We start from the raw sequence: 26,374 nt of genomic DNA on the forward strand, positions 1-26,374 counted from the left end.
TAATTTTAATATTAGTTAAAGCAAGAACAATCCTTTTAATTAAATGGAAACATTGGTGTGATTTGCTTAAAATTCAGCATTTAAACTTGTTCATGTTGTACCTTATTAAGATCAGAGTTAACTCCCAATGATGTTACCTTGTGCTATTTCCCTTCTGTTAAATGTTAGTTTTGGAATTTTCTGATGACTAGATACAAATAAATGAAACTGATGGTTGGAATCCGCAGGCCAAACAGGGGGACAGGTTTTGGTTTTTTCCTATGCAGCTCTGTGTGCATTTGGGGGCGGGGCATGTACACACTGTTAAGATGTGAATATTACACACCTACATGAGTTTGTCAGGAAGCTGAAGTTATGGGAACCTGGTGCCTGTAGGGGGAATTATAGTATATGCTTGATAGATAGCCTACATGTGAAGCGATCAGTGTTCAAAAATGAGATATGAAAGCTAGGAGCTAAATGGCACCTGAAACCTAGGTTATGGGCGCAACAATGAAATGTCTAGGTGCGCTTTTATATAAAATATTATGTTCATTCTTCACATGGTCTAGTCTTTCCCCTGCCTACCCCCCCTAATATTCTTAAGAGGGTCTCTTCTCCAGTCTTCAGAGAGTAGCTGGAAGTGGGGAGGCAAAAAAAGGTCCTCCTTTCCTTCCATTCTGCAGTTTTAACCAGAAATCTGAGGCACAGTACTGTGCTCAGAGCTCAGAAACTGCTTGTGGTAATGAAATTCCCTGTCTCTAAATTTGCCTAGAACAATGGAGGTTTCGAATGCTGGAAGGGATGTAAAAACAAGTACGTGAAATTATATTGTTAGGAGAATCTGCTTACTCCAACTGTAAAATGGTGTTGAGAACATTTGTGGAAGAAAAACTCAGCCTCGGGCTAGTTTAATAGAGGATGCATCCTGTTCTTCTGAACCAGGCATCTAGCCTGTATAATGCAGGCGTGATTTTCCTCTGATAATGGGACTTAATTTCTACACCTGTGTAAAGGGAATGCCTCTCTATATGATCCTGTGTAAAATAAAGGTTTGGGGACTCCACTTTTGTGAGTCCCCAAGCAGCCACTGCTATGACTAAGGGCAAACGAAGTTGCCATAAACATCACAATGGTGTGGTTATTTGAAGAAATCTACTACAGTGGTACTTCAGGTTAAGTATTTAATTCGTTCCGGAGGTCCGTTCTTAACCTGAAACTGTTCTTAACCTGAAGCACCACTTTAGCTAATGGGGCCTCCTGCTGCCGCCGCGCCGTCGGAGCACGATTTCTGTTCTCATCCTGAAGCAAAGTTCTTAACCCGAGGTACTATTTCCGGGTTAGCGGAGTCTGTAACCTGAAGTGTATGTAACCTGAAGCGTATGTAACCCGAGGTACCATTGTACATGCTTATTGTGGCATTCTAGTGTGTGCATCTCCACCCCCCCACCCCCCCAATAATCTGTGCTGGAAAAATATGCAACATGTGGAGCATGGGGGAATCTGAATTGCTCTGTTACCTTCCTCTTCAAGGACCAGTGGCCACAGAGGGATACCCTCTAGCATTCTAAATCAGAAGTAACTTAAGTCTTATCATTCTGAACAAGACCAGCCAAGTGGTGGCGAGGTGAGAGAGGATACCTGGAAAGTAGCGAACAGAAGATGCTGGAATTCCAGTCCCCATTACTCACCCTGTGCCTGTCCATCTGGGAAATGACCTTGAGCAGCTGGCTGACAGCCGAGGCAATGCAGTTCCTTCCATATAGCTCTGCGACAGCTGTCAGTTCTTCCTTGGAGACTTCTCTCTCGAAAACAATGCCCATGTCTTCTGCAGAGGAGAAAGGCAAGGACAAGGCTTGTCTGGGTAACGGAAGGGGAAAGTGGCAAGGAAACTTCAGGCAAAATCAGGCTTGCCCAAGCCTCTTTGACTTGGCCCACAGGGCCATTTTGGGCAAGCCACGCACGCCCACCGGGCCATACACATGACGTCATCACACAGCGCCCAGCGGGGGGAGGTGGAGTTCAAAACGTGGCTGCAGAGGAAGAATGGGGGAGCTCGCTCACAAGGCATCCGCAATGTGATGCTTCATTGCTGAAGAATTTTGGCTTGACATTTGGGGGACCTGATATATGATGACATCAGGCGACTGCTAGTCCTGCCTGCCTGTCCCGTGTGGCCCATAGAAGGCCAATGGCTGTTGGATAAATAAATAAAAAGGCTCAAAAGTGCTTCCACACCCATTCAATGCCCCTAGAGTGGTACCTCGGGTTAAGTATTTAATTCCTTCCGGAGGTCTGTTCTTAACCTGAAGCACCACTTTAGCTAATGGGACCTCCCGCTGCCACCGCGCTGCCAGAGCACGATTTCTGTTCTCATCCTGAAGCAAAGTTCTTACTATTTCTGGGTTAGCAGAGTCTGTAACCTGAAGCATATGTAACCTGAAGTGTATGTAACCCGAGGTACCACTGTAGTCCCAATCTTTCAGCAGGCACTGTTGCTTTTAATGTACAGAATCTTTTGAAGGCACTTTTAAAAAGTTGATTCCTGCTGTGACTCCTACAACACAGGAGGTTGGACTTGATAAAACTTGGGAGTCCCTTTCAGCTCTACAGGTCTATGATTCTATGACAGGCCTGTTCATTGGTTTCCACTCTCTTAGGATGAGCCAGCCCCTTTAACGATTATTCTGCATTGTTTTTACAGTTTTTTATGCTTTTTGCACTCACACGTTTATTTATGTTTTGTGCATCATTTTGATATGGTGCCTGGGAGGTGGTCTGAAAACATTATTATAAATAAGGAAGGAAACAAACAGGTTGCAAGGCTGACCCAACTGACCTCCTGAATCTTGGTTCTTCCGGCTATAGTTCATACGGAACACGAACGCCTCCAATATAAAGGCTACAATTATTGTCATCACCACCTGTGGGGGAAGGAAAAGGTCGGTGCAATGCAAAAACAGCTCACCCAAATTATTTATTTCGCTGCTCTACTCAAGCTGACTTATGGAATAGGGTAAGGTGACAGTTCAGTCACTGGAGGTTAGCACAATGTAGCCCACTCTGAGCTCTGGGAACAAACCAGGCTATAGATCATGGTTTCCCAAACTTGGGTCTCCAGCTGTTTTGGGACTACAATTCCCATCATCCCTGGGCCAATGGTCCTACTAGTCAAGGATAATAATAATAATAATAATAATAATAATAATAATAATAATAATAAAAATAAAAATAAAAATACCCTGCCCATCTGGCTGGGTTTCCCCAGCCACTCTGGGTGGTTCCCAACAGAGGACTAAAAACAGAATGAAACTTCAAACATTAAAAACTTCCCTTCAGATGTCTTCTAAATAATAAGAATGGGAGTTGTAGTCCAAAAACAGCTGGAGACCCAAGTTTGCTCTAGGATCAACCATAAATGATGCTACAACCTTTCATCAGATGACAATGAATCAAAAAGGAAAGTTTGACTGCTTTGCTGGCAAACTATATTTCTGGTCCTTGGGAGTGACTGTGAAGGCTACAGAATAGGGCAGGGAGCATGTGGCCCTGCTGAATTTGCAGGACTACGGCTCCCATCAACCCTGACTATTGTGTGGGGCTGATGGGAGTTGGAGTCCAACAACGCCTGGAGGCCCCAACCCCTGCACCACAACATACAGACTGTAGCCACAGGACTGCTTCACAAAATAGCGCAGTTGGCAACTCCACTTACCATGGTCACAATATAGAAAATCATGAAATAGAGGCGGCTCCAGTGCGAAGTCTCTGATGTCACCCCTTCCTGAAAAGGAAAATATTGCCAGTTGTAATTTCTTAGCGCAGAAAGCATTGATCCGATGTGCAGAGAGCTTTCCTATTCTGATTGGTTCAGGAGGATTCTAGAAGGTTTATTTCTATGTGAGAGAAACAGGAAAGAGGTTTCTGATGTTTCGGTTATTTCTTCTGGGAAGCTGAGTACAGCTGGTTTAAACTGGTACTGTTATGTTTCTGACAAGGTCGTACTGACTATAATAGTCAGGCCAGTAGGAGCCTGGGTTTCACTCACTTAACTTTTTCTTTCTATCTCTTCTCACACTCATTTCATCCCCTCAATGGGTGAACTGAGGGACACTAATTCAAGTTCGCCCAGTGGACTTTAGGCTTGAGAGTGGCGGGTTCGAACCCAGGTCTTCCCAGCATTAGTATAGCGTTCCTACCAGCATCATATTGCGCTGGCTCCCTCTACTTTTCACTTCCATGTGCCCATTTGTTTGGCATATTCCCTGTAATGACCAATGGCCAGTGATGAACCAGTGCACAGTAGCGCAGACACCAAGGAATCACGAGCCACATTATTACAGAAGAAATCTCCTGGCAGGGAGCAGCAGAGTGCTACTTACCATGATGATGTACCAGTCATTGACGACTGTCAACTCAAACAGGGTAACTGCAAAAAGGAAAAAAAGACGGAAAGAACAAACACTTGTATGATCACTGCTGTGGCTCAGTTCCCCCTCAGCAGTCATGAATTTGGGGGCTATGTGAAACTGGAACACAGGGTCACTTCCTGCGAATGGACCTTCTTGGGCAAAAGTGAGCCAATCCCACGTGGTGAATCGGGGATCACTGCCCAGCTGAGAACTGAGCACTAGGCCATTATCTCTGATTGGCCATGTGTGGCTGGCTCACTAGCCAATCAAGGAAAGCAACAGGGGCAGCCATCATGGAGATGGTCCATGTTTCTGAACAACTCCCAGGCTGGGCCTGTTTTGCAGGAATCATGTACAGTCGTCCCTTGGTTCTCGAATTTAATCCATTCCAGGAGTCCGTTCGACTCCCAAAACAATTAGAAAACCAAGGTGCAGCCAATCGGAAGCCACGTCAGACGTTCAGCTTCCAAAAAACGTTCACAAACTGGAACACAAAAAATGTTCGCAAACCAGGTTTGGGACATTTGGGAGCCGATTTGTTCAACAACTAAGACGTTCAACTTCCAAGGTACGACTGTATAGACTCCTGCTGCCAAGTAATCTATGTAGATTAGCCTTCTCCAACCAGATGTGTCCCAGATGTACTGAGACTACAATTCCCATCAGACCTAGGCAGCACAGTTGATGGGAGAAGGAATCTAAGTCTAGACTAGGGGTGGACCGAGCAGAGCTCAATCATAGGTCTGCTCCATCCCACTTTGTGCATTTTTTTTAAAGAATGTATGAAAATTCTAAATTTAAATTATATGCATCTTGTCTGCATTGTTTTATGAGAAGATAAAATCTGCACTCCTGCTTGGAGCTGCATTCCGAACTGCAATTCAGCTTGGGAGTGCTGGATTGGGCCGATCCACTGCAAAAAGCAGACTAAACAAATTCTCCCTCCATCCTGAGCTGGTATTGGTTTATCCTACTTAACCAGAAGCTGGTGGTGGGAAAGGCCAAAGGAAAATCATAAGCCAGCACAACACAAGACTTTATCTAAATCATTTTTTTTAGACAAAGACTCATTCTTGCTCGTATAATCTTAATATTTACAACCAGACAAAAGTTTCATTTTTGGAATAATAAATTTTCAGAGTAGTTTTCACAGCTATATCAGAAATTACTGATTTGGTTATACTATTCGAAATACATTGACCGATAATTATGAAATTATTGTGAGGTTTAATAAGTTAACTGTTTATATTTGGATAACTTTTCTGCTGTACTTTATTGGAAGGATAAAAATAATCATTTCCTTAATAACAATTTAAACAATTTATTTAACTAAAACAATAACATTAGACATATAACAATAACATATGTATCCATGTTTGCTAACTGATGTGGTTAAACGATTTTTTTAAAAAAACACCTAAGTTTTAGCACACATGAAAAACTTAAAACAAATCCTTATTTCCTGATGAATAGCCTTTGGACTATAATGTAACTTAAACAGAAAACTGTATTCAGAAAGATTTTTCCTCCAAAAACATTTTATTTTAAAAATCCAATTTAAATAAAAAAAACCTGACTTAAATAAAAAAATCTGATTTAAATTTTTTAAAATCCGATTTAATTTTTTTTTTTTTAATCGTTGATTTTTATTCACCCTGCTCACGGGCAGCAACGGTCTCTTGCAGAAGTCCCTACCAAATTCCCCAGTGGCATTTCCTGGCTACATCAGCAGAGGGCGCTTGGATTTGTGCTCTTACCAAAACTGTTCAAAACATTGTCGAAGTTGTTGAGATAGTAGTAGCCTTCTTCCATCACCGTCCTGTTTCCCACGGTGTGGTTGACCCAGCGATAGGAATCTGCCACCGTGCTGGCGCTGAACGGAGAAGCAGGTACAAAATGTTTTTGTGGACTATTTTTTTTTAAAAAAAATACTATAGTCAAATGAAATCACAGGCAGGATTTGAGATAAAAGCAGGGGGAGAAAAATGATAAAATTTGTGTAGTAGATAAAAGATACAATGCAGTAGAAAGGGTCTGAGTAAAAACACTGCGGAAATGGGGGCAGGAAGTGAATTGATGAAACAATGCAACTATTTGGTATGAAGGTTATTGTGAAAATGTTTGAAATAATAATAATAAATAATATTACAAAATGGCTCACAGTAGCTTGAAAATATACCCTTATCCATTTATTTATGAATCACTTTCCATGAAACATTTCAAAGCAATTTCACAAGACAATAAAAACTTATATAAAACAAGCACCTATATAAACACAATTGAAAAAACATTGTGCCACTTATGGGGGGACGACTCACATCTGATATAAATGCCCACTAGCATTTTTTTTAAAAATCTCCATTTAGAAGGCTTGTTGAAAGAGGAAAGCCTTCTAAAGACAGAAAGAGACGGTGCCAGACTTATATGCAAAGGGAGGACGTTCCAAAGAATAGGTGCCACCACACTAAGGGCCCTGTTTATGACATCACACAAAATGGACCTCCTGATACGACGGTACCTGCAGGAGGCCCTCTCCAGTGTCTTCTGAATGTCAGGTAGTTGTTTATCTCTTTGACATCTGATGGGAGGGCCTTCCACAGGGCGGGTGCCACGACCGAGAAGGCCCTCTGCCTGGTTCCCTGTAACCTTACTTCTTGCAGTGAGTGTCGAGGGCCAGTGTGCCTTCCGCAGTGGCTGGAAGCTGTTTAGTGAAGGTGCCAGGAGCACCTCAGTGGGGAAGGAATTCTACTGCTTAGGGGCTCCCACAGAGAAGGCCCTCTCCCAGGCCCTCCCCTGTGGGCCCTCCCCAAACTTCAGGGGCAGGTGGACCTACCAAGAGGGGTCCCCTCTGCATATCTTAACACCTGATAGGTTCTGCAGGGAAAGAGGTGGTCTTCAGATATTTGGGGCCCAAGTTTAGGGCTTTAAACACCAATGGGAGTATCCTGAATTGGGCCCAGAAACAAATGGACAACTAATGATATTTTTATCACCCTTTTCCAAAAAGTGCTTAGGATGCTGTATAGAGTTCTTCCCATTCCACCCACCCATCTCTGCCCTGCCCAGCCCAGCCCACTTGAATCCTCAAAACAATCCTTCAAGATAAACAATGCAGAATTTTAACCTATCTCTCCCCACTTCCATTCAGACACATCTTAAAGGCTCCCAACTTTAAGGCACGGTAAATACTTTCCAGACGGAAGGAAAATGCTGGGCACTCACTTGCAGCAATTTGGGAAGAGCTTTCCTGAGAAGAACTCCATGCCAATGATGGCGAAACAGTAATAGAAGATAAGCAATGTTAAACCTAGGCTAAAGGAGAAAAAAGCCAAGGTTAAGCGAAGCTAAAATCATGGGCAGCTAGGCTTTTCTGTTAGGGAGTTTATGGTGATCTAAGGAAATCTGCTCCTTTCCTATGCCTTCAGCAGAGAAGCCCGAGGACTCTAAAGCTCGACCGTGCAAGACATGGAAGGGATCCCAGGAGAAAAAGAGGGAGCCAACAAGAAAGGCTTCGGAGCCCTCTTGACCTAGAGCCACCTGCCATCAGAAGGGCCTGGTGAGTTTTTGTATGTTGACATTGTTTACTGTGGTCTTTAAGAACATAGGAAGAGCCAAAGGCCTATCTAGTCCGACTTCCTGTTCTCACATGGTCAACAAGACACTCCAAACAGAAGCCTGAAAGTAAGACCCAAGTGCAACAGAGGTGTTCACACCTGATTCGAGCAACTGGTATTCAGAGGCAGAAGATGGCCATCATGGCTAGTAGCCTATGATAGCATAATCCTCCACAAATCTTTTTTCAAGCTAATGTAAAGTTTGTGGCCATAACTACCTCTTGAGCACAGCCATCACGGCTAGTAGCCACCAATAGCCTTATCTTCCATGAATTTGTCCAGTCCTCTTTTAAAGCCATCCAAGTTGGTGGCCATCACTGTCTCCTGAGCCTTCCGCTCTCAGTTACCTGGCCATTCTGGGGAACAGCTCAAACATGGTATCCAAGACATTCCGGTAGCGTTTCTTCAGCTTAAACAGCCTGCAACAACAACAAAAAGGGAGTGGGCAGCAACATGCATGAGTTGCAGAAGGATGCAATTGTTGCAATATAGAATTGTGGAGTCAGAAGGCATCCATCTCAAGGGTCCACTCTCCTGAAAAGCAGGAATCTCAGCTAAAGCATCCCTGACAGACGGCCACCCAACCTCTGCTTAAAAACCTCCAAGGAAGGAGAATCCATAACCTCCCAAGGGAAGCTGTTCTACTGTCAAACAGCTCTTACTGTCAGAAAGTTCTTCCTGATGTTTAGTCGGAATCCTCTTTCTTGCAACTTGAAGCCATCAATTCGAGTCCTACCCTCCAGAGCAGGAGAAATCAAGCTTGTTCCCTCTTCTATGTGACAGCCCTTGAGATATTTGAAGATGGCTATCCTATCTCCTCTCAGTCTCTTCTTTTCCAGGCTAAACATACCCAGCTCCTTCAACCGTTCCTCATAAGGCTTGGTTTCCAGAGCCTTGATCATCGTGGTTGCCCTCCTCTGCACACCATCCCAGCATGTCAACATCCTCTTTAAATTGTGGTGCCCAGAACTGGGACGCAATATGATTATTAACATTCTTTATTCTATACCACTTACATGCCAAAATGGCTTCTAAACCATTTGCAGGCAACAACGGCGTCCATACGCAATTAAAATGAACAATAATACAACTGCTCTCCCCTTTCTCCTGACCCCAGACTGGCCTCTCGGCATCCTGTCAGCCAAGGCCTTCATCAAACCTCAGTTAGGAACGAATCATTCCAGCTCTTTGGTTTGCCATTCCCTCTGTACAAATTCAACCAATTACTCGCCTCAATAACTGCAGAGGCCGCAGGACTACAATGAAGTAGAATGGCTCCATGTTTAACGCCAATGCCAGGAGGCCCAAGAATGCAAACAAGGTGACAGAAAAATCAAAGCTGGAAAAGAGAGAGGGGGGAAAGAAGAAACATCTTCAGGAATGAACTTGTAAGCCTGTGACCCTGGGGAGAACCTTTTTCAGTCCAAGAGCTGCATTCCCCTATAGGCAACACCCCCCCCCCCGGGGCAACAGGGAGTTGGTGGGTGGGGCCGGAAGGAAAAATGGGTGCAGCAACCGAGCAAAAATGCTCAAGGAGTGTGCGAAGCAGGAAGTGTGATGGGTGTGGCTTGGGAGAGACTCTCGAGGGCCAAATAGAGAGACTCAAAGGGCCACATCCAGCCCCTCCCTCAGGCCTGAGGTTCCCTATCCCTGCTTTAGTCTCTGACGCATAAACTACATACAGTTTGTACCTTGGATCCCAAATGCCTTGCGAGTCGAATGTTTTGGCTCCGGAACGCCGCAAACCCGGAAGTGAGTGTTCCGATTTGCGAACGTTCTTTGGAAACCGAACATCCAAAGCGGGTTCTGCGGCTTCCGATTGGCTGCAGGAGCTTCCTGCAGCCAATCAGAAGCCACACCTATGTTTCCAAATGTTTTGGAAGTTGAACGTATTCTGTTCGACTTCAGAGGTATGACTGCACCTAATATATAGGGCTTGACATTTGGATTCTCTATCCCCTCACATCGGCAAAAAAATTGATACTGGTACAATGGAAGGACAAAAATATAGCTCCCTTCAATCAGTGGATAGATGACACAACAGCTCTTGCAGCCCATGAACGAATCACTTTCAGATGAAGAATATGCCTGGACAAATGTAATGGTATTTGGAATGTATTTGCCAAAACAGTTAGTTTATTCATCTACATATATAACTGTTTTGTAAACTTACATTTCTTAAGTTTATATTTTCGTAAACTTACATTTTATGTAAGTTATTTTGTTATTGCTGTTTTCCTCTGCTTTTTTAAAATGTATTTTTATATATTCTCTTTTTTTTCTTTCTCTATTCTTTTTTTAAAAAATTACTACAATAATGTCAATAAAATATAAACTTTAAAAAAAAAATAGTTTATGACACAGAATGACGACACACACTTACAGGTTCCAGCCAGACGACAGGTATTCAATAGGCCCCAATCCAGTGATCTTCAGTAGCACTTCAACCCCATAGACTGTGGACACAAGAGAACATAATATCTTTCACATGCAGGCTGAAGATCAGATGTGACCTTTGGCATTAAATTCAACAACACACACCTTCACTGGCTCAGGAAAGCAACCCATGTCCGAGGGGAAAGTAGACCAGCAGCCAACATGGAAGAATCTGGAGCTCCTTTAATAGAGACCTCTATTAAAGCTCTTCTAGGACTCAGTGAAAGCAAAGAGCTGTCATTTAACATCCTCTCCCAAAGACTGATCTAGAAGGGTTTTCTTACAACCTAGTTATCCTGCCTTTCAACCCACCTCCCCTCAAAAGAGGAGGGCATCAAGAACTGGGCCTCTAACAAGGACCTTCTAACATAGTGTAATAAATAATAATAATAATAATTTTATTTTATTTTATTTTTATCACACCCATCTAACCAGCTTCCCCAGCCACTTTGGGCGGCTTCCAGCACATACAAAAACACAAAAGCACTGTATAAGCAGGAAAACCCCTCCACTTGACCATAAGAAACTGCCTTATGCAGAGTCGAGTCCATCTAATTTGGTGCTGTCCACACTGACTGGCAGCAGCTCTCCAGAGTTTCGGGCAAAAGTCTTTTCCTAGTCCTTCCTGGAGATGCTGCACATTGAACTTGGGACCTTCTGCATGCAAAGCAGATGCTCTACCACTGAGCTGCAGCCCTTCCCCAGAGGAGCTTTGCTTGGATAGTTTCAAGCAACAACGCAGATACCGCCACTGAGACAACAGGCAACAGGCTTAAGAAGCTGGGTTGTTCCCCGAGTTGGCAAGGCTCATTTGAAAACAACAAGAAACTAAGCCTTTCTCATAACTGGCCCAGTATCATGTGATGCTCTGCCAACAGAGATTCAGCAGACACCTTCCATGCAAACTTTTAAAGGTCTGCTGAACACTTTCTATTGCGCGCAATTAAGAATATATCTTTCCATAACAGTATCCACACTTACCTTCCCTCTGTGTTTCCAGGTACGGTTCAGTCTAAAACTCTGTGTCCTAGCACCTTGTTTTTACTCCAGAGCTTTTCCCGTGAAAACCCGCTCTTTAAAGCTGAATCAGAGCAAACAACTATCTGCAGAAAACCCCAATTATCATTGGTTGTGGTGCAGATTTAAAGAGCTCATTTTTGTGGGGAAAGCTCTGGGACAAAAAGAAATGCGCTTTAGAGAGTGGGCCTTTGTGGGGCAAAAGGTTGTGTGGATTTTAACTTTTTTATAGGGTTTTTGTTCTACGGTTTTAAGCACAATTGTTGTAAACCACTCTGGGGTTGTTGTTTTTTAAATGAATACTGTTATATGCATATTTTAAATAAATGCATACAAATATCCCAACAAGCACAAATGTTTGGAAGGAGTATATTCAGAGATCATAACAGGGAGCACCGAGACTTACTTGTAAGGAAGACAATGTAACTCCAAGGGACATCTCGTGAGAAGATCCCATCTGAAAAAGCAGAGAGAGGGGGAGGGAAAATACCATATCAGATGGGGGCACTGAAACCTTGATAGGGAAGAGGGTCAGCAAACAGAAGAGAGCCGTGTTATTCCATACCTCGCAACATAAAGGTTTCCACTAGGATCCAGAGGCCGTTCACTGCCAACAGAGTATCTACAAAACACAACAAAACCCCATCAGCCCATCTTTCAGACACAGCACAGAACATCCAAACACATGGATTCAGCTAAGATGTCACCTTTAGGTAGCTTCACACAGGAACCAAAATTAGGACTGGTTTTAAGCACTTTTAACCTAGCTTTTAAGCTTTTTAAAAGCACTTCAGCCCCCCCCCCCCCCGGGACCCCAGAGCAGCATACATAAGATCAGTACAGTGGTACCTTGGTTCTCAAACACCTTGGTTCCCAAATGCCGAAAACCCAGAAGTGTTCCAGTTTTCAAACATTTTTCAGAAGCCAAACGTCCAATGCGGTTGTCGGCTATTGTTTCCTGGGCGCCTGCACCAATCAGAAGTTGTGTCTTGGTTTTCAAACAGTTTGGAAATCAAACGAACTTCCGGAACAGATTAAGTTTGGTGCTTTTGTTTTTGCTATTTATTTTGCATTTTTGTTTTTGAGGCTTTTTCAGTTAATTTGTTTTTGTGACTGTCTGGAACCCAGTTCAGCTACTGATTGAGTGAGTGAGTGAGTGAATGCGGAAATGGATAAAAGCCCCACATCCAAACAACGACTATCATCAGTGCAGGTAAAAAAAATAATAATAATTTTAATTTTTATCATCTACAAAGCTGTCTTATTTATTTTACAGTACAGGACATTGACTATTGCTTTCATTTCAGGGATCAATGATCTCATTAGATAGGAAAATTAATGTTAAACTGCTGTTTTATGGGTTTTTAAAAGTCTAGAATGGATTAATCCATTTTGCATTACTTTCTATGGGAAAGCACGCCTTGATTTTGGAACACTTTGGTTTTGGAACAGACTTCTGGAACAGATTAAGTTTGAGAACCAAGGTACCACTGCATAGCAAAACAAGTCAGTCCCTACCCTCTAAGGCTTACAGTCGAAACAGCATGACACAAAAGGAAAGAGTTATGGGGAGGGAAGAGGTGCAGCAAACACCACCCTGAAATAATTTGACAATAGGTGGTCAATAAATTTTTTCGAACAAGCACGGTCAGGCAACAGTTCTTAAAAGATCTTCTACTGATCTTCTACTTGCAGAGCTGATTCTCACCAGCCCTGCTGAGCTCTGGAGCAGTAGTCCCCAAACTATTTTCCTCCATGGGCCACTTGAAAAATTCTAAGGACCTTGACAGATCCCTTTGTGATTTTTATCCCTGTCATAGCAATGGTAATTCACTGTGCTCGACGCTATATGATTTTCAATTGCATCTTATTTCTTATATATTGCATTTTATTGCATTACCATTCCCACACTCCTTAGTGACATCTGAAGGACATAGCTCCACAAGCTACTGCAGGTTTAGGATATTTAATTTTCCTGGAGAACACCCTGTTTCTGGGCAGCTAATGGGGTGAAATTAAGAGAGTTTGCATCAGACTTACACATGGCATACTGGAAGGCCCGGGAATTCACAAGTATATTAATGCCTGTTGAAAGAAGGAACGTGTTAAGGGGAAAACATGTTTAGAATCCTGATTTCAGACCCTTCCTTCCCACTACGACTTTCCATACATACATAGGGTTTAAAAAACAACAACCTTAGTCTGCAGCACTGCTAAATCTATTGTACCTGCAAGCGCTTCCCAAACTTGGGTCTCTAGCTGTTTTTGAACTACAATTCCCATCATCCCTGACCACTGGTCCTGCCAGCTAGTGATGATGGGAGTTGTAGTCCAAAATACAGCTGGAGATCCAAGTTTGGGAAAGCCTTTCATAAGCCATCTCAAGCTGAAGTGAACATTCAAAAGGGCTCAGAGCTTATCCTTAGGACATTTTTGGGCTGCATCCAGGAACCCACTAGACAGTGCAATCATACAAAGACTTGGGAGCTTGCTGGGTAAGGAAAACACCTGTACTGAATCCATCTTGGTCCTGAATGGGGCAACTGGGGGACCGGCTACCGAGACCATATAACACCAGCCCTGTAAGACCTACATTGGCTCCCAGTATGTTTCCAAGCACAATTCAAAGTGTTGGTGCTCACCTTTAAAGCCCTAAATGGCCTTGGCCCAGTATACCTGAAGGAGCGTCCCCACTCCCACCGTTCAGCCCAGACATTGAGATCCAGAGCCTTTTGGCAGTTCCCTCACTGCAAGAAGCGACGTTACAGGGAACCAGCAGAGGGCCTTCTCGGTAGTGGCGCCCGCCCTGTGATACACCCTCCCATCAGAATGTCAAGGAAATAAACAACTATCTGACGTTTAGAAGACATCTGAAGGCAGCCCTGTTTAGGGAAGTTTTTAATGGCTGATATTTTAATGTATTTTTAATCTCTTGTTGGAAGCCCCCCAGAGTGGCTGGGGAAACCCAGCCTGATGGGCGGGGTGTAATAAATTATTATTATTATTATTATTATTATTATTATTATTATTAGCTTGAACTCACTCCTGCCAGTTCCTCTTCCCACGTAGGATGAGAAGGCAGCTCCTAAGAAGCCTTGTCTTTGGAAATTTCTTTATTTATCACATTTTTATCGCTCTGCATCTCCAAGGTGCTCACGGCGGCGTACATAGCTCTCCCCCTCCTCTTTTTTGTCCTCACAACAACCTTGTGAGGTAGGTTAGGCGGAGAGCGAGAGGCTAGGCCAAGGTCACCCATTTCAACATGGCTGATTGGGGGTTCGAGGCCCAGGTCCTAGTCCAAGACTCTAACCACGCTAGGGCCTCCAACTGCATCGGCTCTGAAACCCCAGGCCTTTACCTTTAAAAATAAGGAACGCTGTCCGTGGAAGATCATCAAACCAATGTTCCCGGTTCCTTTTAGCCTGGAAATGGAACAGCCCACAGAACAGCCTTTATTTAAGATTCCACACTGTAGCATTACTGGCAGTAACAAGAGCTAAAACAAAACTGCACAAGGAGTTTCCGCTATCTCCACCAACACAACTCTTCTTTGACAGTATATAAATCAATGCCCTCATCCTTCCCCTTTCCTAAGAATGGGCAAATCTGTCAATTTCTTTCTCTCTCGGTTCCTCATTTTTCAGCTCTCCTCATTTCCACATCAGTCTGCTATGGGTTTTTTTTTAAGTCCTAGTGAAAATTAACCAGCAATTTGGTGTTAATTTCTCCTAAAATATATGTTTGCATGCGATTTTTGCCTCAGGTAGACGTTTTTGCAAAGCAATTCCTTTTAATAGCATGCATTTTGTGTGCTATTTTCAGTGCCCACCTCACCCTGGTATATGCGTTTTTGTACACGTTTTACTCAGCACTGTGAAATTCAGAGAAGTGTGAACTTCAAAGGATGGCTTTGTTTCGATTTGCGTATGGTTTCAGGATGATCAATTACGGTAGGTTTCACCTTTAAATAAGAACTGCATAGAATGTCTCCCCCATCCTTAGCTACCCCACACCCATAAACAAACAACAACAATACTTACCTTCCATTTTAAACCAACAACTTCATAGAAATTGTACATATCCTTTAGACTGAAAGAGAAGATTGACCTCTATAAGAGTTGGATTTTACAATCAGGGCATCGCTCCTGTGAAATCACATTGCAGTACGTTTCCGAGCACAATTCAAAGTGTTGGTGCTGACCTTTAAAGCCCTAAATGGCCTTGGCCCTGTGTACCTGAAGGAGCATCTCCACCCCCATCATCCAGCCTGGACAAAGATCCAGCACCTACGGCCTTCTGCCAATTCGCTCACTGAGAGAGGTGAAAATACAGGAAACCAGGCAGAGGGCCTTCTTAGTAGCAGCACCCACCCTGTAGAACATCCTTCCATTTGTTGTTGTTTATCTGAAACAGATAAACAACTATGTGACTTTAAGAAGACATCTGAAGGCAGCCCCATACAGGGAAGTTTTTAATGTTTGAGGTTTTATTGTGTTTTTAATGTTTTGTTGGGAGCTGCCTAGCATGGCTTGGGCAACCCAGTTAGATGGGTATTATTATTATTATTATTATTAATAATAATAATAATAATTCACTAAGTTATCCAGTCCAAAGACCTGAGAGTTCTCGGCTGAAGCTCCCTCAAGTTTTCATTAAGATTTTGCAAAAGCCAGGTTCTACCCTACCTCAATGAAAGCTTCTACTGTGTAATCGCATAGGCCATCTGCATATTAACATTACTGCTCAGAAACCTGAACTCGTTGCCGATTTGCCACCAGGCCAAGTAAAGTTTAGTTGAACACCATCCTTTGTTTCAGAATTAGGGGTGTTTGATGCTCTTTTAATTTTTCATGGCATCCATTTCTGTTAACTCCCACCCCTTTGCCCCACCCCTACCACCCAACACAAATAGAGGGGTCCCCACCTGACTAAAGGGGTATTGCTTTGATTCAGTGCTTTGAAGGTAAGGTAACGGTCTCGAGCGCTCATCCGAGGTTTATAAAACCGCATCAGCCCATCAAACTGCTTGAAGGAGATTCCAGAGGGTCTCTAGAAGGGAGAAAAGGGGTTTCCCTAAGTGAGTTGCCACAGAAACTTCTCAATCTGCCTTCCTTTTACACCCAGGAAAAGAAACTGGAGGATAATATGTGCAAAGCAATATGCCCTCCGTGTTCAGAATTAGGTCGGGCGAGCGGTTGCAAGGAGCAGGTCAGCCAGGACTCGCACATCTTCAGTGAAGTTAACTCTTTATTCAAAGAAACAAGGCAGCTCAGGGAGCTAGGCCTATTGAGCACAGCAAACCTTCCCAGTAGCTCTTGCCCCAATGAGGCAGTTGCAAGGACTGAAGGTCCCCGCCTTCCCAGTGCTCCCAAAGTCTCCTCCTCCCCCAGTTCCTTCCCAAGCAATCTGAGGCTCCTTCCTCTAGCCTGTCTTTGCTCCACCCTCTTCATACCTCTTCTGGTTCTGGGAGACCAGGGAAGAGGGAAGCTGGTTGCAGCAGGAGGGGGAGACTCCCTGGCTTCTCCAGCAGCCTTCCTCATCTCTGCCTCTTGGCCTGCCTCCTCTCCAGCCTCCTCTTCTGCCTCTGATTCTGGATTGCTCTCTGCCCCAGACTCTTCCTGCTCACTAAACCCTGTTGCCTCTTCAGCTTCCGACACCTCCCCACCTTCAGTCCTTTCCCTCTGCTCCTTCTGACCACTCATCGTTGTCCCACCACCAATCTCCTGGCTCTGAGTCTTCTTTCCCCAGCTGGTTCCTCCCATCATTCCACAGCATCCAACCAGTCAGAGACATCAAGATAGAAAGGCACACACCTAAACACTCTGCTCATGGAGGACTGCGTGTGCAATTGAGACCAACGATAAAAGACACTGTTTATCAAACATAAAGGGAGCTTTTGGGTTAAACATATTATCTTCTATTTCGTTCTCAGATCTAAATACGTAGTTCCTTGTGCTACCTTACTGTAATGAGACTGTGCATATATCAATGATATTGATTTCTTGTAATTGCCTATCAGACTGATCTGTTACACTTACTGTTTGAATGCTTATAAAAGCTAAATAAGTAAGTCCTCTTTCTCTCTTTTTTAAGTATAAATGAAGCGGAACATTATCAGACGCTCAACAGAAGTGCACATGAAGAAACCAAATCTAGCAAGAAATCCAATGGCTGTTTGTATATTTTGGCAATACAACTGATATGCCAGTTACAACAATTTTTCTATCAACAGCACATTCACCTGCATGTTTTCTAATAAGGTTTTTTTTTCATTTGCTGCACAATGTGACAACCTTTTTTGTTTTCAAAGGCCAGGATTTTAATGAAATTTTTCTGTGATGGATTAAAAAACATTTTTTGTAGTAATCTTGGCTGTAATGACACTTTTAAAAACTGCTCTGATTTTATCATTTATTGACTGTTTTTATTGATTATATTGCCTTGATGTCAGCCGTATCAGTCGATGAGCATCATCAGCAGGGTAAAATATACCCTTCTCTATATATTGAGATCCATGAGCATCTTGGAGCTTCAGATTCACTGAAAGCACCGGATTCCTGGAACACTCAAAGCTTATAAGAGCAGTGGTACTTAGCAAGAGTGCTGACTGCCACAGACAAAGAATGGCTACCTCGTTCACATGCACACGCGTGCAAACATGCAGAGAGCCACATACCTGTTTGCTGACAAGCAGTTGGTAGGCGTGTTGTATGGCTGTGCGCTTGTGAAGCAGCAGTGATCTGAACTTCTTCTTTTCAATATCATTGAAAGTATCAAACACAACGGCGAGTAGCTAAACAAAGGGGGGCGGGAGGAGAAGTCTAACTACAGTCTGCAACTGGCAGCTGTCAAGTTCTACAGAGCACCAGAATGTGATGGAAAGAGCACCCTAAGAAGGAATTTTTCCCCATTATTCAGCAACGACCCATTGATCAACAGAACAGGAAGCACTTTGAGCAGGGTGGATAGAAATCAATGTGTTTTTTTTAAAAAAAATCAAATCAGGCAATTGGTTGGCTGAAGAATATTTGAAGGGGAATCTCCCAGAGATGCCCCATGATGGAAAGCCACCGTTATCCCAGGAAGGAAGGAAGGAAGGAAGGAAGGAAGGAAGGAAGGCAAGCATGCTGGATTCTGAGGGCACCTGATAAATCATAACAGTTCAAAAATAAGCAGTGTCTGATGACAGACTTTGCTGGAATATTTGCATGAAATAAAAAGTATCAAAAAATGAGGAAATGAGCCCTATCCATAAAACAAAAATCCAGGAGTAGCTATATGGCAAAGCGTCTTGTGGCACCATACAAGGCCTGCAAATTCATTACAGCATAACCCCTCATGGACTAGATACTTGGAAGTGAATCTAGTTCGCAAAAGCATAGGCCAAACGAAGTATGCTCATCTTTATGATGCTACAAAACGCCCTCATTTTCGCTTCTGCAGATGAACACAGCTCCCCCTTTGGAAGTTGCAGCTATTCCAAAGATCAAAGGCTGCCCCCGACTTTTGCAGTTAAGCACCAAGAAATCACGGCAAGTCTGGAAAGAACAGTTGTTCTAAAGGAGGTGTGGTGAGCTTTTGGCCCTCCAGAAGTTGCTGAACTACAACACCCATCATGCCTGACCATTAGCCATTCTTGGTGTGGGGGGAGGCACAGATGGGAATTGTAGTTCAGCAACATGTGATGGGCCAAAATGTCCCTCACCCCTGTTCTAAAGAGAGTGGCCAACTGGAAGCTCAACGGTGATGGACAAAGAAGTTGGACTTACCAAGTTCATAATGAAGTACAGCTCAATGGAAAGATACACAATAAAAAAGACACAGGACCAGGAGCTTCTGGCATAAGAGGGCATCATCACATCTGGGAAACTGAAACCCAAAAGAGAGATAATCTAGTTTATTCAGAATAAGTCGTGGAAGGTGTAGCTTGTTCCTTCACAGAGCTACAATTCCCAGCACGCTTAACAAACAACCCCTTTAGTTTAGAGAGCAGGCAAGTAAGAGGTGACACAACAGACGTTTGTTAAGATTATACACAGCATGAAGAAAGTGGGAAGAAAAAGGGTTTTCTACCTCTCTCATAATGTTAGAACTCGTGGACTCCCAATGAAATTGAGCGTTGGAAGATTCAGGTTGGATAAAAGAAAGGACTTATTTTGATGGAGCTTATTTCCAAGCATGCGTGACTTAGGAATCGTTTGCTGGGAGATTCACGGCAGTGCAAAGTTAAACTATGGAACTCATTGCCACAGGAGGTACTGATAGTCACCGACTTGGATGGCTTTAAAAGAATGTTCAGTTCCCAGGATTCTAATGTTCAGCTCCCAGGATTCTTTTTTTTGGGGGGGGGGGGCGAGCCACAACTGTTAGTCGTGTGCTTTAAATAACATGTGACTTAAGAAACATTTCTCGAGCTCAAGCAACTTACTTCGCTGTAGTCAGTAGAACGAAAAGATTCACAAGGCTGTTCTCTAAGGTGCTGAAATACTGCAGAAGAAGAACATCTATGAGATGACGGAACTACTGCTGATTGTTGTCGCACAACACGTCCCGAATCATAAAACAACACATTGCTTCCAAGGGCTCCCTTAGAGGCTGTGTTTATAATAATCCCCATGGCGTTTGTTTCCAATACAAACTGCAGGGAAGTCCCCTACAAAAATGCAAGAGCAACAGCGAGAGCTTCCTTCCCTAATTAGAAGACCCTCTGGCCGCAAAAGGGACAGCTGCTGACACCTAGTTTCAGGCAGGATGGCAACCCTGCCCTTCCCCATACACGGAGGCCGCAGCCAAGAGTTGCAGACAGTTGCCAATTGACGCGCGCCCATCATGCTTTGCAAAGGACCCCCAAAGATCAAACCTTCAAGAGCCCATGAATTGATGCTTTACTTACAGGATCAGACTTGTTAGGAGAGAACAAATAAAAGCCTAGGGAGAAAGGGGGAGAAGAGAGAGAGAGGGGGAAAAATAAGCATCAAAATGATAAAGGCATAAATGGGACATTCAACCAGCTGGCAAGTAGAAGCAATGTTGCACCATCATTTTAACGAGTCTCATCTATCTGGCCTGCGTCAAGTTTATTTTGACACCTTGTTAGCGGTGCCACCCACCAGGGGTGGCCCGGTTGGTTCTGGCCCACAATAGGAGAGTCCTTGCCAATCAGCACACATTTTGTGGAATCTATTTCCCATGCAGGCCCACGACAGGGTTCCTTGGCCTGTGGAAATGCACTTCTCTCTCAGGGAGGTGCCCTGTCTCCTGTGGGATGTGATCCATGAGAGGCAGCCAAGTACAACATTCCTTGTAATGCTAGAGAAGACATGCGAGGGAATGTTTGGTCCAGCCAGTTGAAACTTCCTGTTCCTCCTGGACTGGAGCATCCTTCCTGTTGCATGTGATAGAAGGTGGGTGTGACTTAACCTGTCCAGGTAACAAAAGGACGAGTCACGCAGCACATCTCTCTCTTTTTGACTTCCTTCTTCGTTTGACCAGCTTCTAGCTAGGACTTCTCTGCTAGCTCTCAGCTAGCAGAAGCACTGGGGTTATTCCCCCATATGAGGTAGATAGATACATATTTGTAACTAAGTCTGCCTTCAGGGATCCACCTGTGAACTGATGTGAGTAAACTTCTTTAACTGACTTTGAATAAGATTGTCGCGTCTCTATTCTTTTAAGAGGGATTCAAGGGAACTTACCAGGAACATACAATTCAATCTGAGACAGACGGAATGGTATAATAGTGAGCGGCTCACACGAGCCTGGAACCAGTTATCTACTGTGCATGTAAAAAGGGGGATGTAACTATGCTACATAAAGGAACTTGCTAGTGCAAGTTAGGAAGGATATTAATAAACAATATATCCTCTCCTCCCATCCTGAACACATCTCCATCATTACTAACCTTCAGGAGGAATTTGAAAACACACCTGTTTACCCAGGCGTTTGGTGGCTCAAGAATACCGCCGCTGGCCACCCTGAAATCGTTGGGTGGAAGCCTGCTTTTAACTGTACAGTGGTACCTCAGGTTACATACGCTTCAGGTTACATACGCTTCAGGTTACAGACTCCGCTAACCCAGAAATAGTGCTTCAGGTTAAGAACTTTGCTTCAGGATGAGAACAGAAATCATGTTCTGGCGGTGCAGCGGCAGCAGGAGGCCCCGTTAGCTAACGTGGTGCTTCAGGTTAAGAACAGTTTCAGGTTAAGAACAGACCTCTGGAACGAATTAAGTACTTAACCCGAGGTACCACTGTAATTGCTTTTAGAATATTTTTATCTGAAACTGATTTTAGATGCTTTTAAAGGTAATGGTTTTTAGACTGTTTAACTGTTCTAGAATGTTTTTTAAAAAGCAACACTTATCTGTTTGCTGACCTGAGCTCCTTAGCTTCAGCCTCTTACACCATCTTCTGTCCCCATCCCCAAACCTGTTTTCACCTTGGCAAAGACGCTATTTCCTTGGCAGCCTGTGCCTGTCGGACACAGTTCTGCCTTCTTTGCTGAAAGCGTCTGCGAGGGCGAAACTGCTCATGAACAGATAACTCTTAAAGGTACACACCAAGGATAGCAAAGATGACCATGAAGAAAAGCAGCAGCAGGAGGATGTCAATGAACGGAGGAAGAGACTGGAAAATCTGCCGTAGGTTCCTGAAATGAAAGTTGAACCAGGAATTGTCTCAAAGGAAAACGTTCTTCCTTAATATTCCTTCCCAATGCTTGTACGACAAGGGCAGCCAGTGGGGTGCCTCCAGATGTGGTTGGACTCTGACACTCATCAACCCAAGTCCGCCCAGCAAATAGACAGGGATAGTGGGAGTTGTAGTTCAACAATGTCTGCAAGACCCCTGGTTTTTCCCTTTGCGCCTCAACATAGCCCCATCCTTATTTCAGACATCATGAAATTTTGGTACATCGCAATTTTTAGCTGGTGATATATTGTGAAGCTGAAAACCAGATTATGGGAAGACCTGGAGAAAAACCAGAAAAATGGGGGGGGAGGCCCCCCCCATTCTTTTTCCAAAGCCATTTTTCCCCAGAAAAATGGGGGGGGGGTTTAGAATATTCAAACTATATCAAACTGATTTTTTTTTTCAGTTTTTCTGGGGGAAAAGGCATGGGGGGGGGACAGAAAAAAACAGGGAGAAATCTGTCCTCCCCTCCAATTTTTCTGGGTTTTTTCCAGGCCTTCCCATCTCTATGCCCAACCCTAGCTGTCAACGTTTCCCTTTTTTTAAGGGAAATTTCCTTATTCCGAATAGGATTCCTCGCAAGAAAAGGGAAAAGTTGACAGCTATGGCCAGGAGTGCTACACAGAGTTCAATGGAGGCCGGCCATCCCATTACCTTCTGACAGCTCCACAGTAACGGCAGTCCACCAGAAAGATGCATCGCAAGGCTCTCGTGATCCTGACATGGGATGTCTGACGCACCAACACTACAATTGCCTCTATAAACTGCAGCAGCAGAACACAGCTCTGCAAAGAAACAAGACAAGAGATGGTGGCAATAAAATTTATTACCTGCCCTTCACAAGCAGGCCCCATGCTAGGCTATAACAAGTCAAAGTTCAGTGGGGGGGAGGAAGGTTTAAACAAATTAGTATCGCAGGAATAGGGTGGGTTCTGAAAACACACATATAACCTAGAATGTCTACAGAGTAAAAGTCTACAGCATAAAAAATTATGACATAAATTTTTTGAATTACAATGCATTAACGTAACTGGAGCGAAGCTTCTTAGCTGCCAGAGAAAATTTGGCTACCAGATGCAAAATTTGTGGATATTTATCAGCGAAGTGGTCAACTATCACTTCCTGGTGGGATCGGTCTGAGAACCAATTAAGAATACAGTGGTGCCCCGCAAGACGAATGCCTCTCAAGACGGAAAACCCGCTAGACGAAAGGGTTTTCCGTTTTGGAGGTGCTTCGCAAAACGAATTTCCTATGGGCTTGCTTCGCAAGACGAAAATGTCTTGCGAGTTCCTGCGGGGTTTTTCCCCCCCCCCCTTTTTCTAAGGTGCTAAGCCGCTTATCAGCTGATCCGCTAAGCCGCTAAGCCGCTTATCAGCTGATCCGCTAAGCCGCTAATAGCGCTAATCCGCTAAGCCACTAATGGGCTTGCTTCGCAAGACGAAAAAACCGCAAGACAAAGAGACTCGCGGAACGGATTCTTTTCGTCTTGCGAGGCACCACTGTAGGAGATTTAAAAATTTCTCTGGGCACATCAACAAATAGTGTGTGATATTCTCAACCTGATTACACTCATAAATGCATTTCCGTTCCATAGGAGGTATTCCAAGGTTTCTCTACTCTAAGTACACTGAAGGCATCTGTTGAAACCTACCATATTCTTTGCTCTATCAGACTCACTTTTTCCCTCCTAAAAATAAGGGGAAATGTGTGTGCATCTTATGGAGTGAATGCAGGCTGCGCAGCTATCGCTGAAGCCAGAACAGCAAGAGGGATTGCTGCGCAGCAATCCCTCTTGCTGTTCTGGCTTCAGCGATAGCCGCACAAAGCCTCTTCAACAACATTTGATTCAGAATATTTTTTTTCTTGTTTTCCTCCTCTAAAAACTAGGTGTGTCTTATGGTTGGGTGCGTCTTGTCGAGCGAAAAATACGGTAAGTCCAACAAAGACCCTACTCAGGGGTGCCCAAACTTTTTCAAAAGAGGGCCAGAATTGATGAGGTGAACATGCCTGAGGGCCAACCAAAGTAGTCGAGTTTTTTTTGCAATTTAACCCAAAGTTTTTTAGGACATATACTGCTGCAGGGACCAACATAATTGCGGAAAGGTCAGCGTCTCCAGGTTCGATCCCTGGCATTGTGGAGAGACTCCCTATCTGAAAACCTGGAGAGCAGCTGCCAGCCAGTGTAGACAACTTCTGAGCTAGGTGGACCAATGGTCTGCTTCAGTATAAGTTCCTCTGATCCAGTAATAAACAAAGTCAGAGAAAAAAGTAGCATCTATTGAAAATAATTGGCCAAAAGTAAGGTTGCAATTGTTTGGGAGGGTTGGTATACACGATAACAAAGAGTCCCTAAAGATGACAGTAAAAGGCTGGACCTAAAACTGATAATCGTAATCAGAAACCACCTTTTGCTCTGCAGAGTAACCCATCAACGTCAGTAGGAACAGAAAGAGCTGCAGGTGCAAATGGCTAGTTCAGATAAGCTAAGATTCAGAAGGACAGGGCATGGGACATCTTGCCACACACACACCCCTCCCCAAATTGCCAAACCACATGGCTCAGAAGCAACTAACAGTTCCAGGCTACAGGAACGGTATTCCTATCAAGATACAACAAGCTAGCTGCACTTTCCAGAAACAGTTGAAGACATTTTTTGTTCCAACAGGCTTTTCAAGCTGAATAAATGGGTCTTTACCACTGTTGGGGTTTTAGTCTTGTTTTAAAGGTATTTCTTATTCTCATGTTTAACTGATACAGTGGTCCCTTGGTTCTCAAACTTAATCCCTTCCAGAAGTCTGTTCCAAAACCAAAGCATTCCAAAACCAAGGCACACTTTCCCATAGAAAGTAATGCAAAACAGATTAATCTGTTCCAGACTTTTAAAAATAATTCCTAAAACAGCCATTTAACATGAATTTTACTATCTAACGGGACCATTGATCCATAAAATGAGAGCAATAAACAATGTACTGCAGTCACACAATCAATCAGTAGCTCAGCTGGGTTCCACACAGTCACAGAAACCAAACAAAAAAGCCACAAAAATAAAAAACGCAAAATAAATAGCAAAAACAGACAGACCGCAGCGAAACACTCAAAACGGAAGCATGGCACTCAAAATGGAGCACATTCAGCTTACGAAAAAAAGTTTGCAAACCAGAACACTTACTTCCAGGTTTGCAATGTTTGGGTTCCAAGTTGTCTGAGTACCAAGGCGTTTGGGAACCAAGGTACAACTGTACTGGTTTAGAAGGCAATACATTGTTTAAATTGAAAGAGAAGGTGGGGGAAGAGTGGGAATTGCTTTTGAGTTAAAAAAAAAAAATGTTCCAGAGTGTTGCACTCTGATTCCTGCAACAGCACAGATCAGTTAGGCAAGAAGGTTACCAGCAGTCTACCTTGACCATGGTCCTTTTGTGTCGAATGTAGGTGTGAAGGCCCAGCCATCTCATCTTCATTGAGAGCTCAAACACCACGACAGTCAGGGCAAGCAGCTCCAAGGTTGCGTGGATCTGTAACCAGGCAGGCAAAGAACAACAACATCAGTTCAACAAGCTGGCTTTGTTGTTTCACTAATTTAAAATTTTAAAAACCTAGTGCTCAAGTAGAAATCCATCATTTTGCAGAAATCTGTTCTTCTTCCCCACCCCCACCACCAGAGCCGGAAAACATGGATATATATTAGCAATATGAATTATCCTTTCCATTTTTAGAAGACCAAACTACAGTGGTACCTCGGGTTAAGTACTTAATTCGTTCCAGAGGTCCGTTCTTAACCTGAAACTGTTCTTAACCAGAAGCACCACTTTAGCTAATGGGGCCTCCCGCTGCTGCCGTGCCACCGCCGCGTGATTTCTGTTCTCATCCTGAAGCAAAGTTCTTAACCTGAGGTACTATTTCTGGGTTAGCGGAGTCTGTAACCTGAAGCGTATGTAACCTGAAGCGTATGTAACCTGCGGTACCACTGTATATGCAATGTTAAATGCAACCCTATATACCTGAAGGAGCATCTCTACTCCCATCATTCAGCCCGGACACTGAGGTCCAGCTCCGAGGGCCTTCTGGAGGTTCCCTCACTGTGAGAAGTGAAGTTACAGGGAACCAGGCAGAGGGCCTTCTTGGTAGTGGCACCCACCCTGTGAAACGCCCTCCCATCAGATATCAAGGAAACAACTACATAGCTTTCCAAAGACATTTGAAAGCAGCCCTGCACTGGGAAGCTTTTAA

At 43.8% G+C, this 26,374-nt stretch overlaps 1 protein-coding gene across 1 annotated transcript in view; it reads right to left on the reverse strand.

The window, feature by feature from the left end:
* TPCN1 (two pore segment channel 1) overlaps positions 1-26,374 on the reverse strand; it is a 44,366-nt gene that overhangs the window by 4,544 nt on the left and 13,448 nt on the right. Inside the window, exons 4-25 of the mRNA XM_081842191.1 lie at positions 25,546-25,659; positions 22,801-22,931; positions 22,017-22,105; positions 20,352-20,386; positions 19,887-19,945; positions 19,228-19,327; positions 18,135-18,251; positions 16,383-16,507; positions 15,499-15,547; positions 14,817-14,880; positions 13,499-13,543; positions 12,024-12,080; positions 11,865-11,915; positions 10,389-10,461; positions 9,237-9,344; positions 8,353-8,424; positions 7,614-7,703; positions 6,149-6,264; positions 4,362-4,408; positions 3,695-3,763; positions 2,819-2,903; positions 1,671-1,807 (exon numbers count right to left, since the gene is read on the reverse strand). Coding sequence (XP_081698317.1) covers positions 1,671-1,807; positions 2,819-2,903; positions 3,695-3,763; positions 4,362-4,408; positions 6,149-6,264; positions 7,614-7,703; positions 8,353-8,424; positions 9,237-9,344; positions 10,389-10,461; positions 11,865-11,915; positions 12,024-12,080; positions 13,499-13,543; positions 14,817-14,880; positions 15,499-15,547; positions 16,383-16,507; positions 18,135-18,251; positions 19,228-19,327; positions 19,887-19,945; positions 20,352-20,386; positions 22,017-22,105; positions 22,801-22,931; positions 25,546-25,659 — 1,833 coding nt within the window. The remainder of the gene's footprint in view (positions 1-1,670; positions 1,808-2,818; positions 2,904-3,694; positions 3,764-4,361; positions 4,409-6,148; positions 6,265-7,613; positions 7,704-8,352; positions 8,425-9,236; positions 9,345-10,388; positions 10,462-11,864; positions 11,916-12,023; positions 12,081-13,498; positions 13,544-14,816; positions 14,881-15,498; positions 15,548-16,382; positions 16,508-18,134; positions 18,252-19,227; positions 19,328-19,886; positions 19,946-20,351; positions 20,387-22,016; positions 22,106-22,800; positions 22,932-25,545; positions 25,660-26,374) is intronic.

The sequence above is a fragment of the Podarcis erhardii genome (genome assembly GCF_964252035.2).
Source record: "Podarcis erhardii genome assembly, chromosome: 15".
Classification (NCBI taxonomy): domain Eukaryota; kingdom Metazoa; phylum Chordata; class Lepidosauria; order Squamata; family Lacertidae; genus Podarcis; species Podarcis erhardii.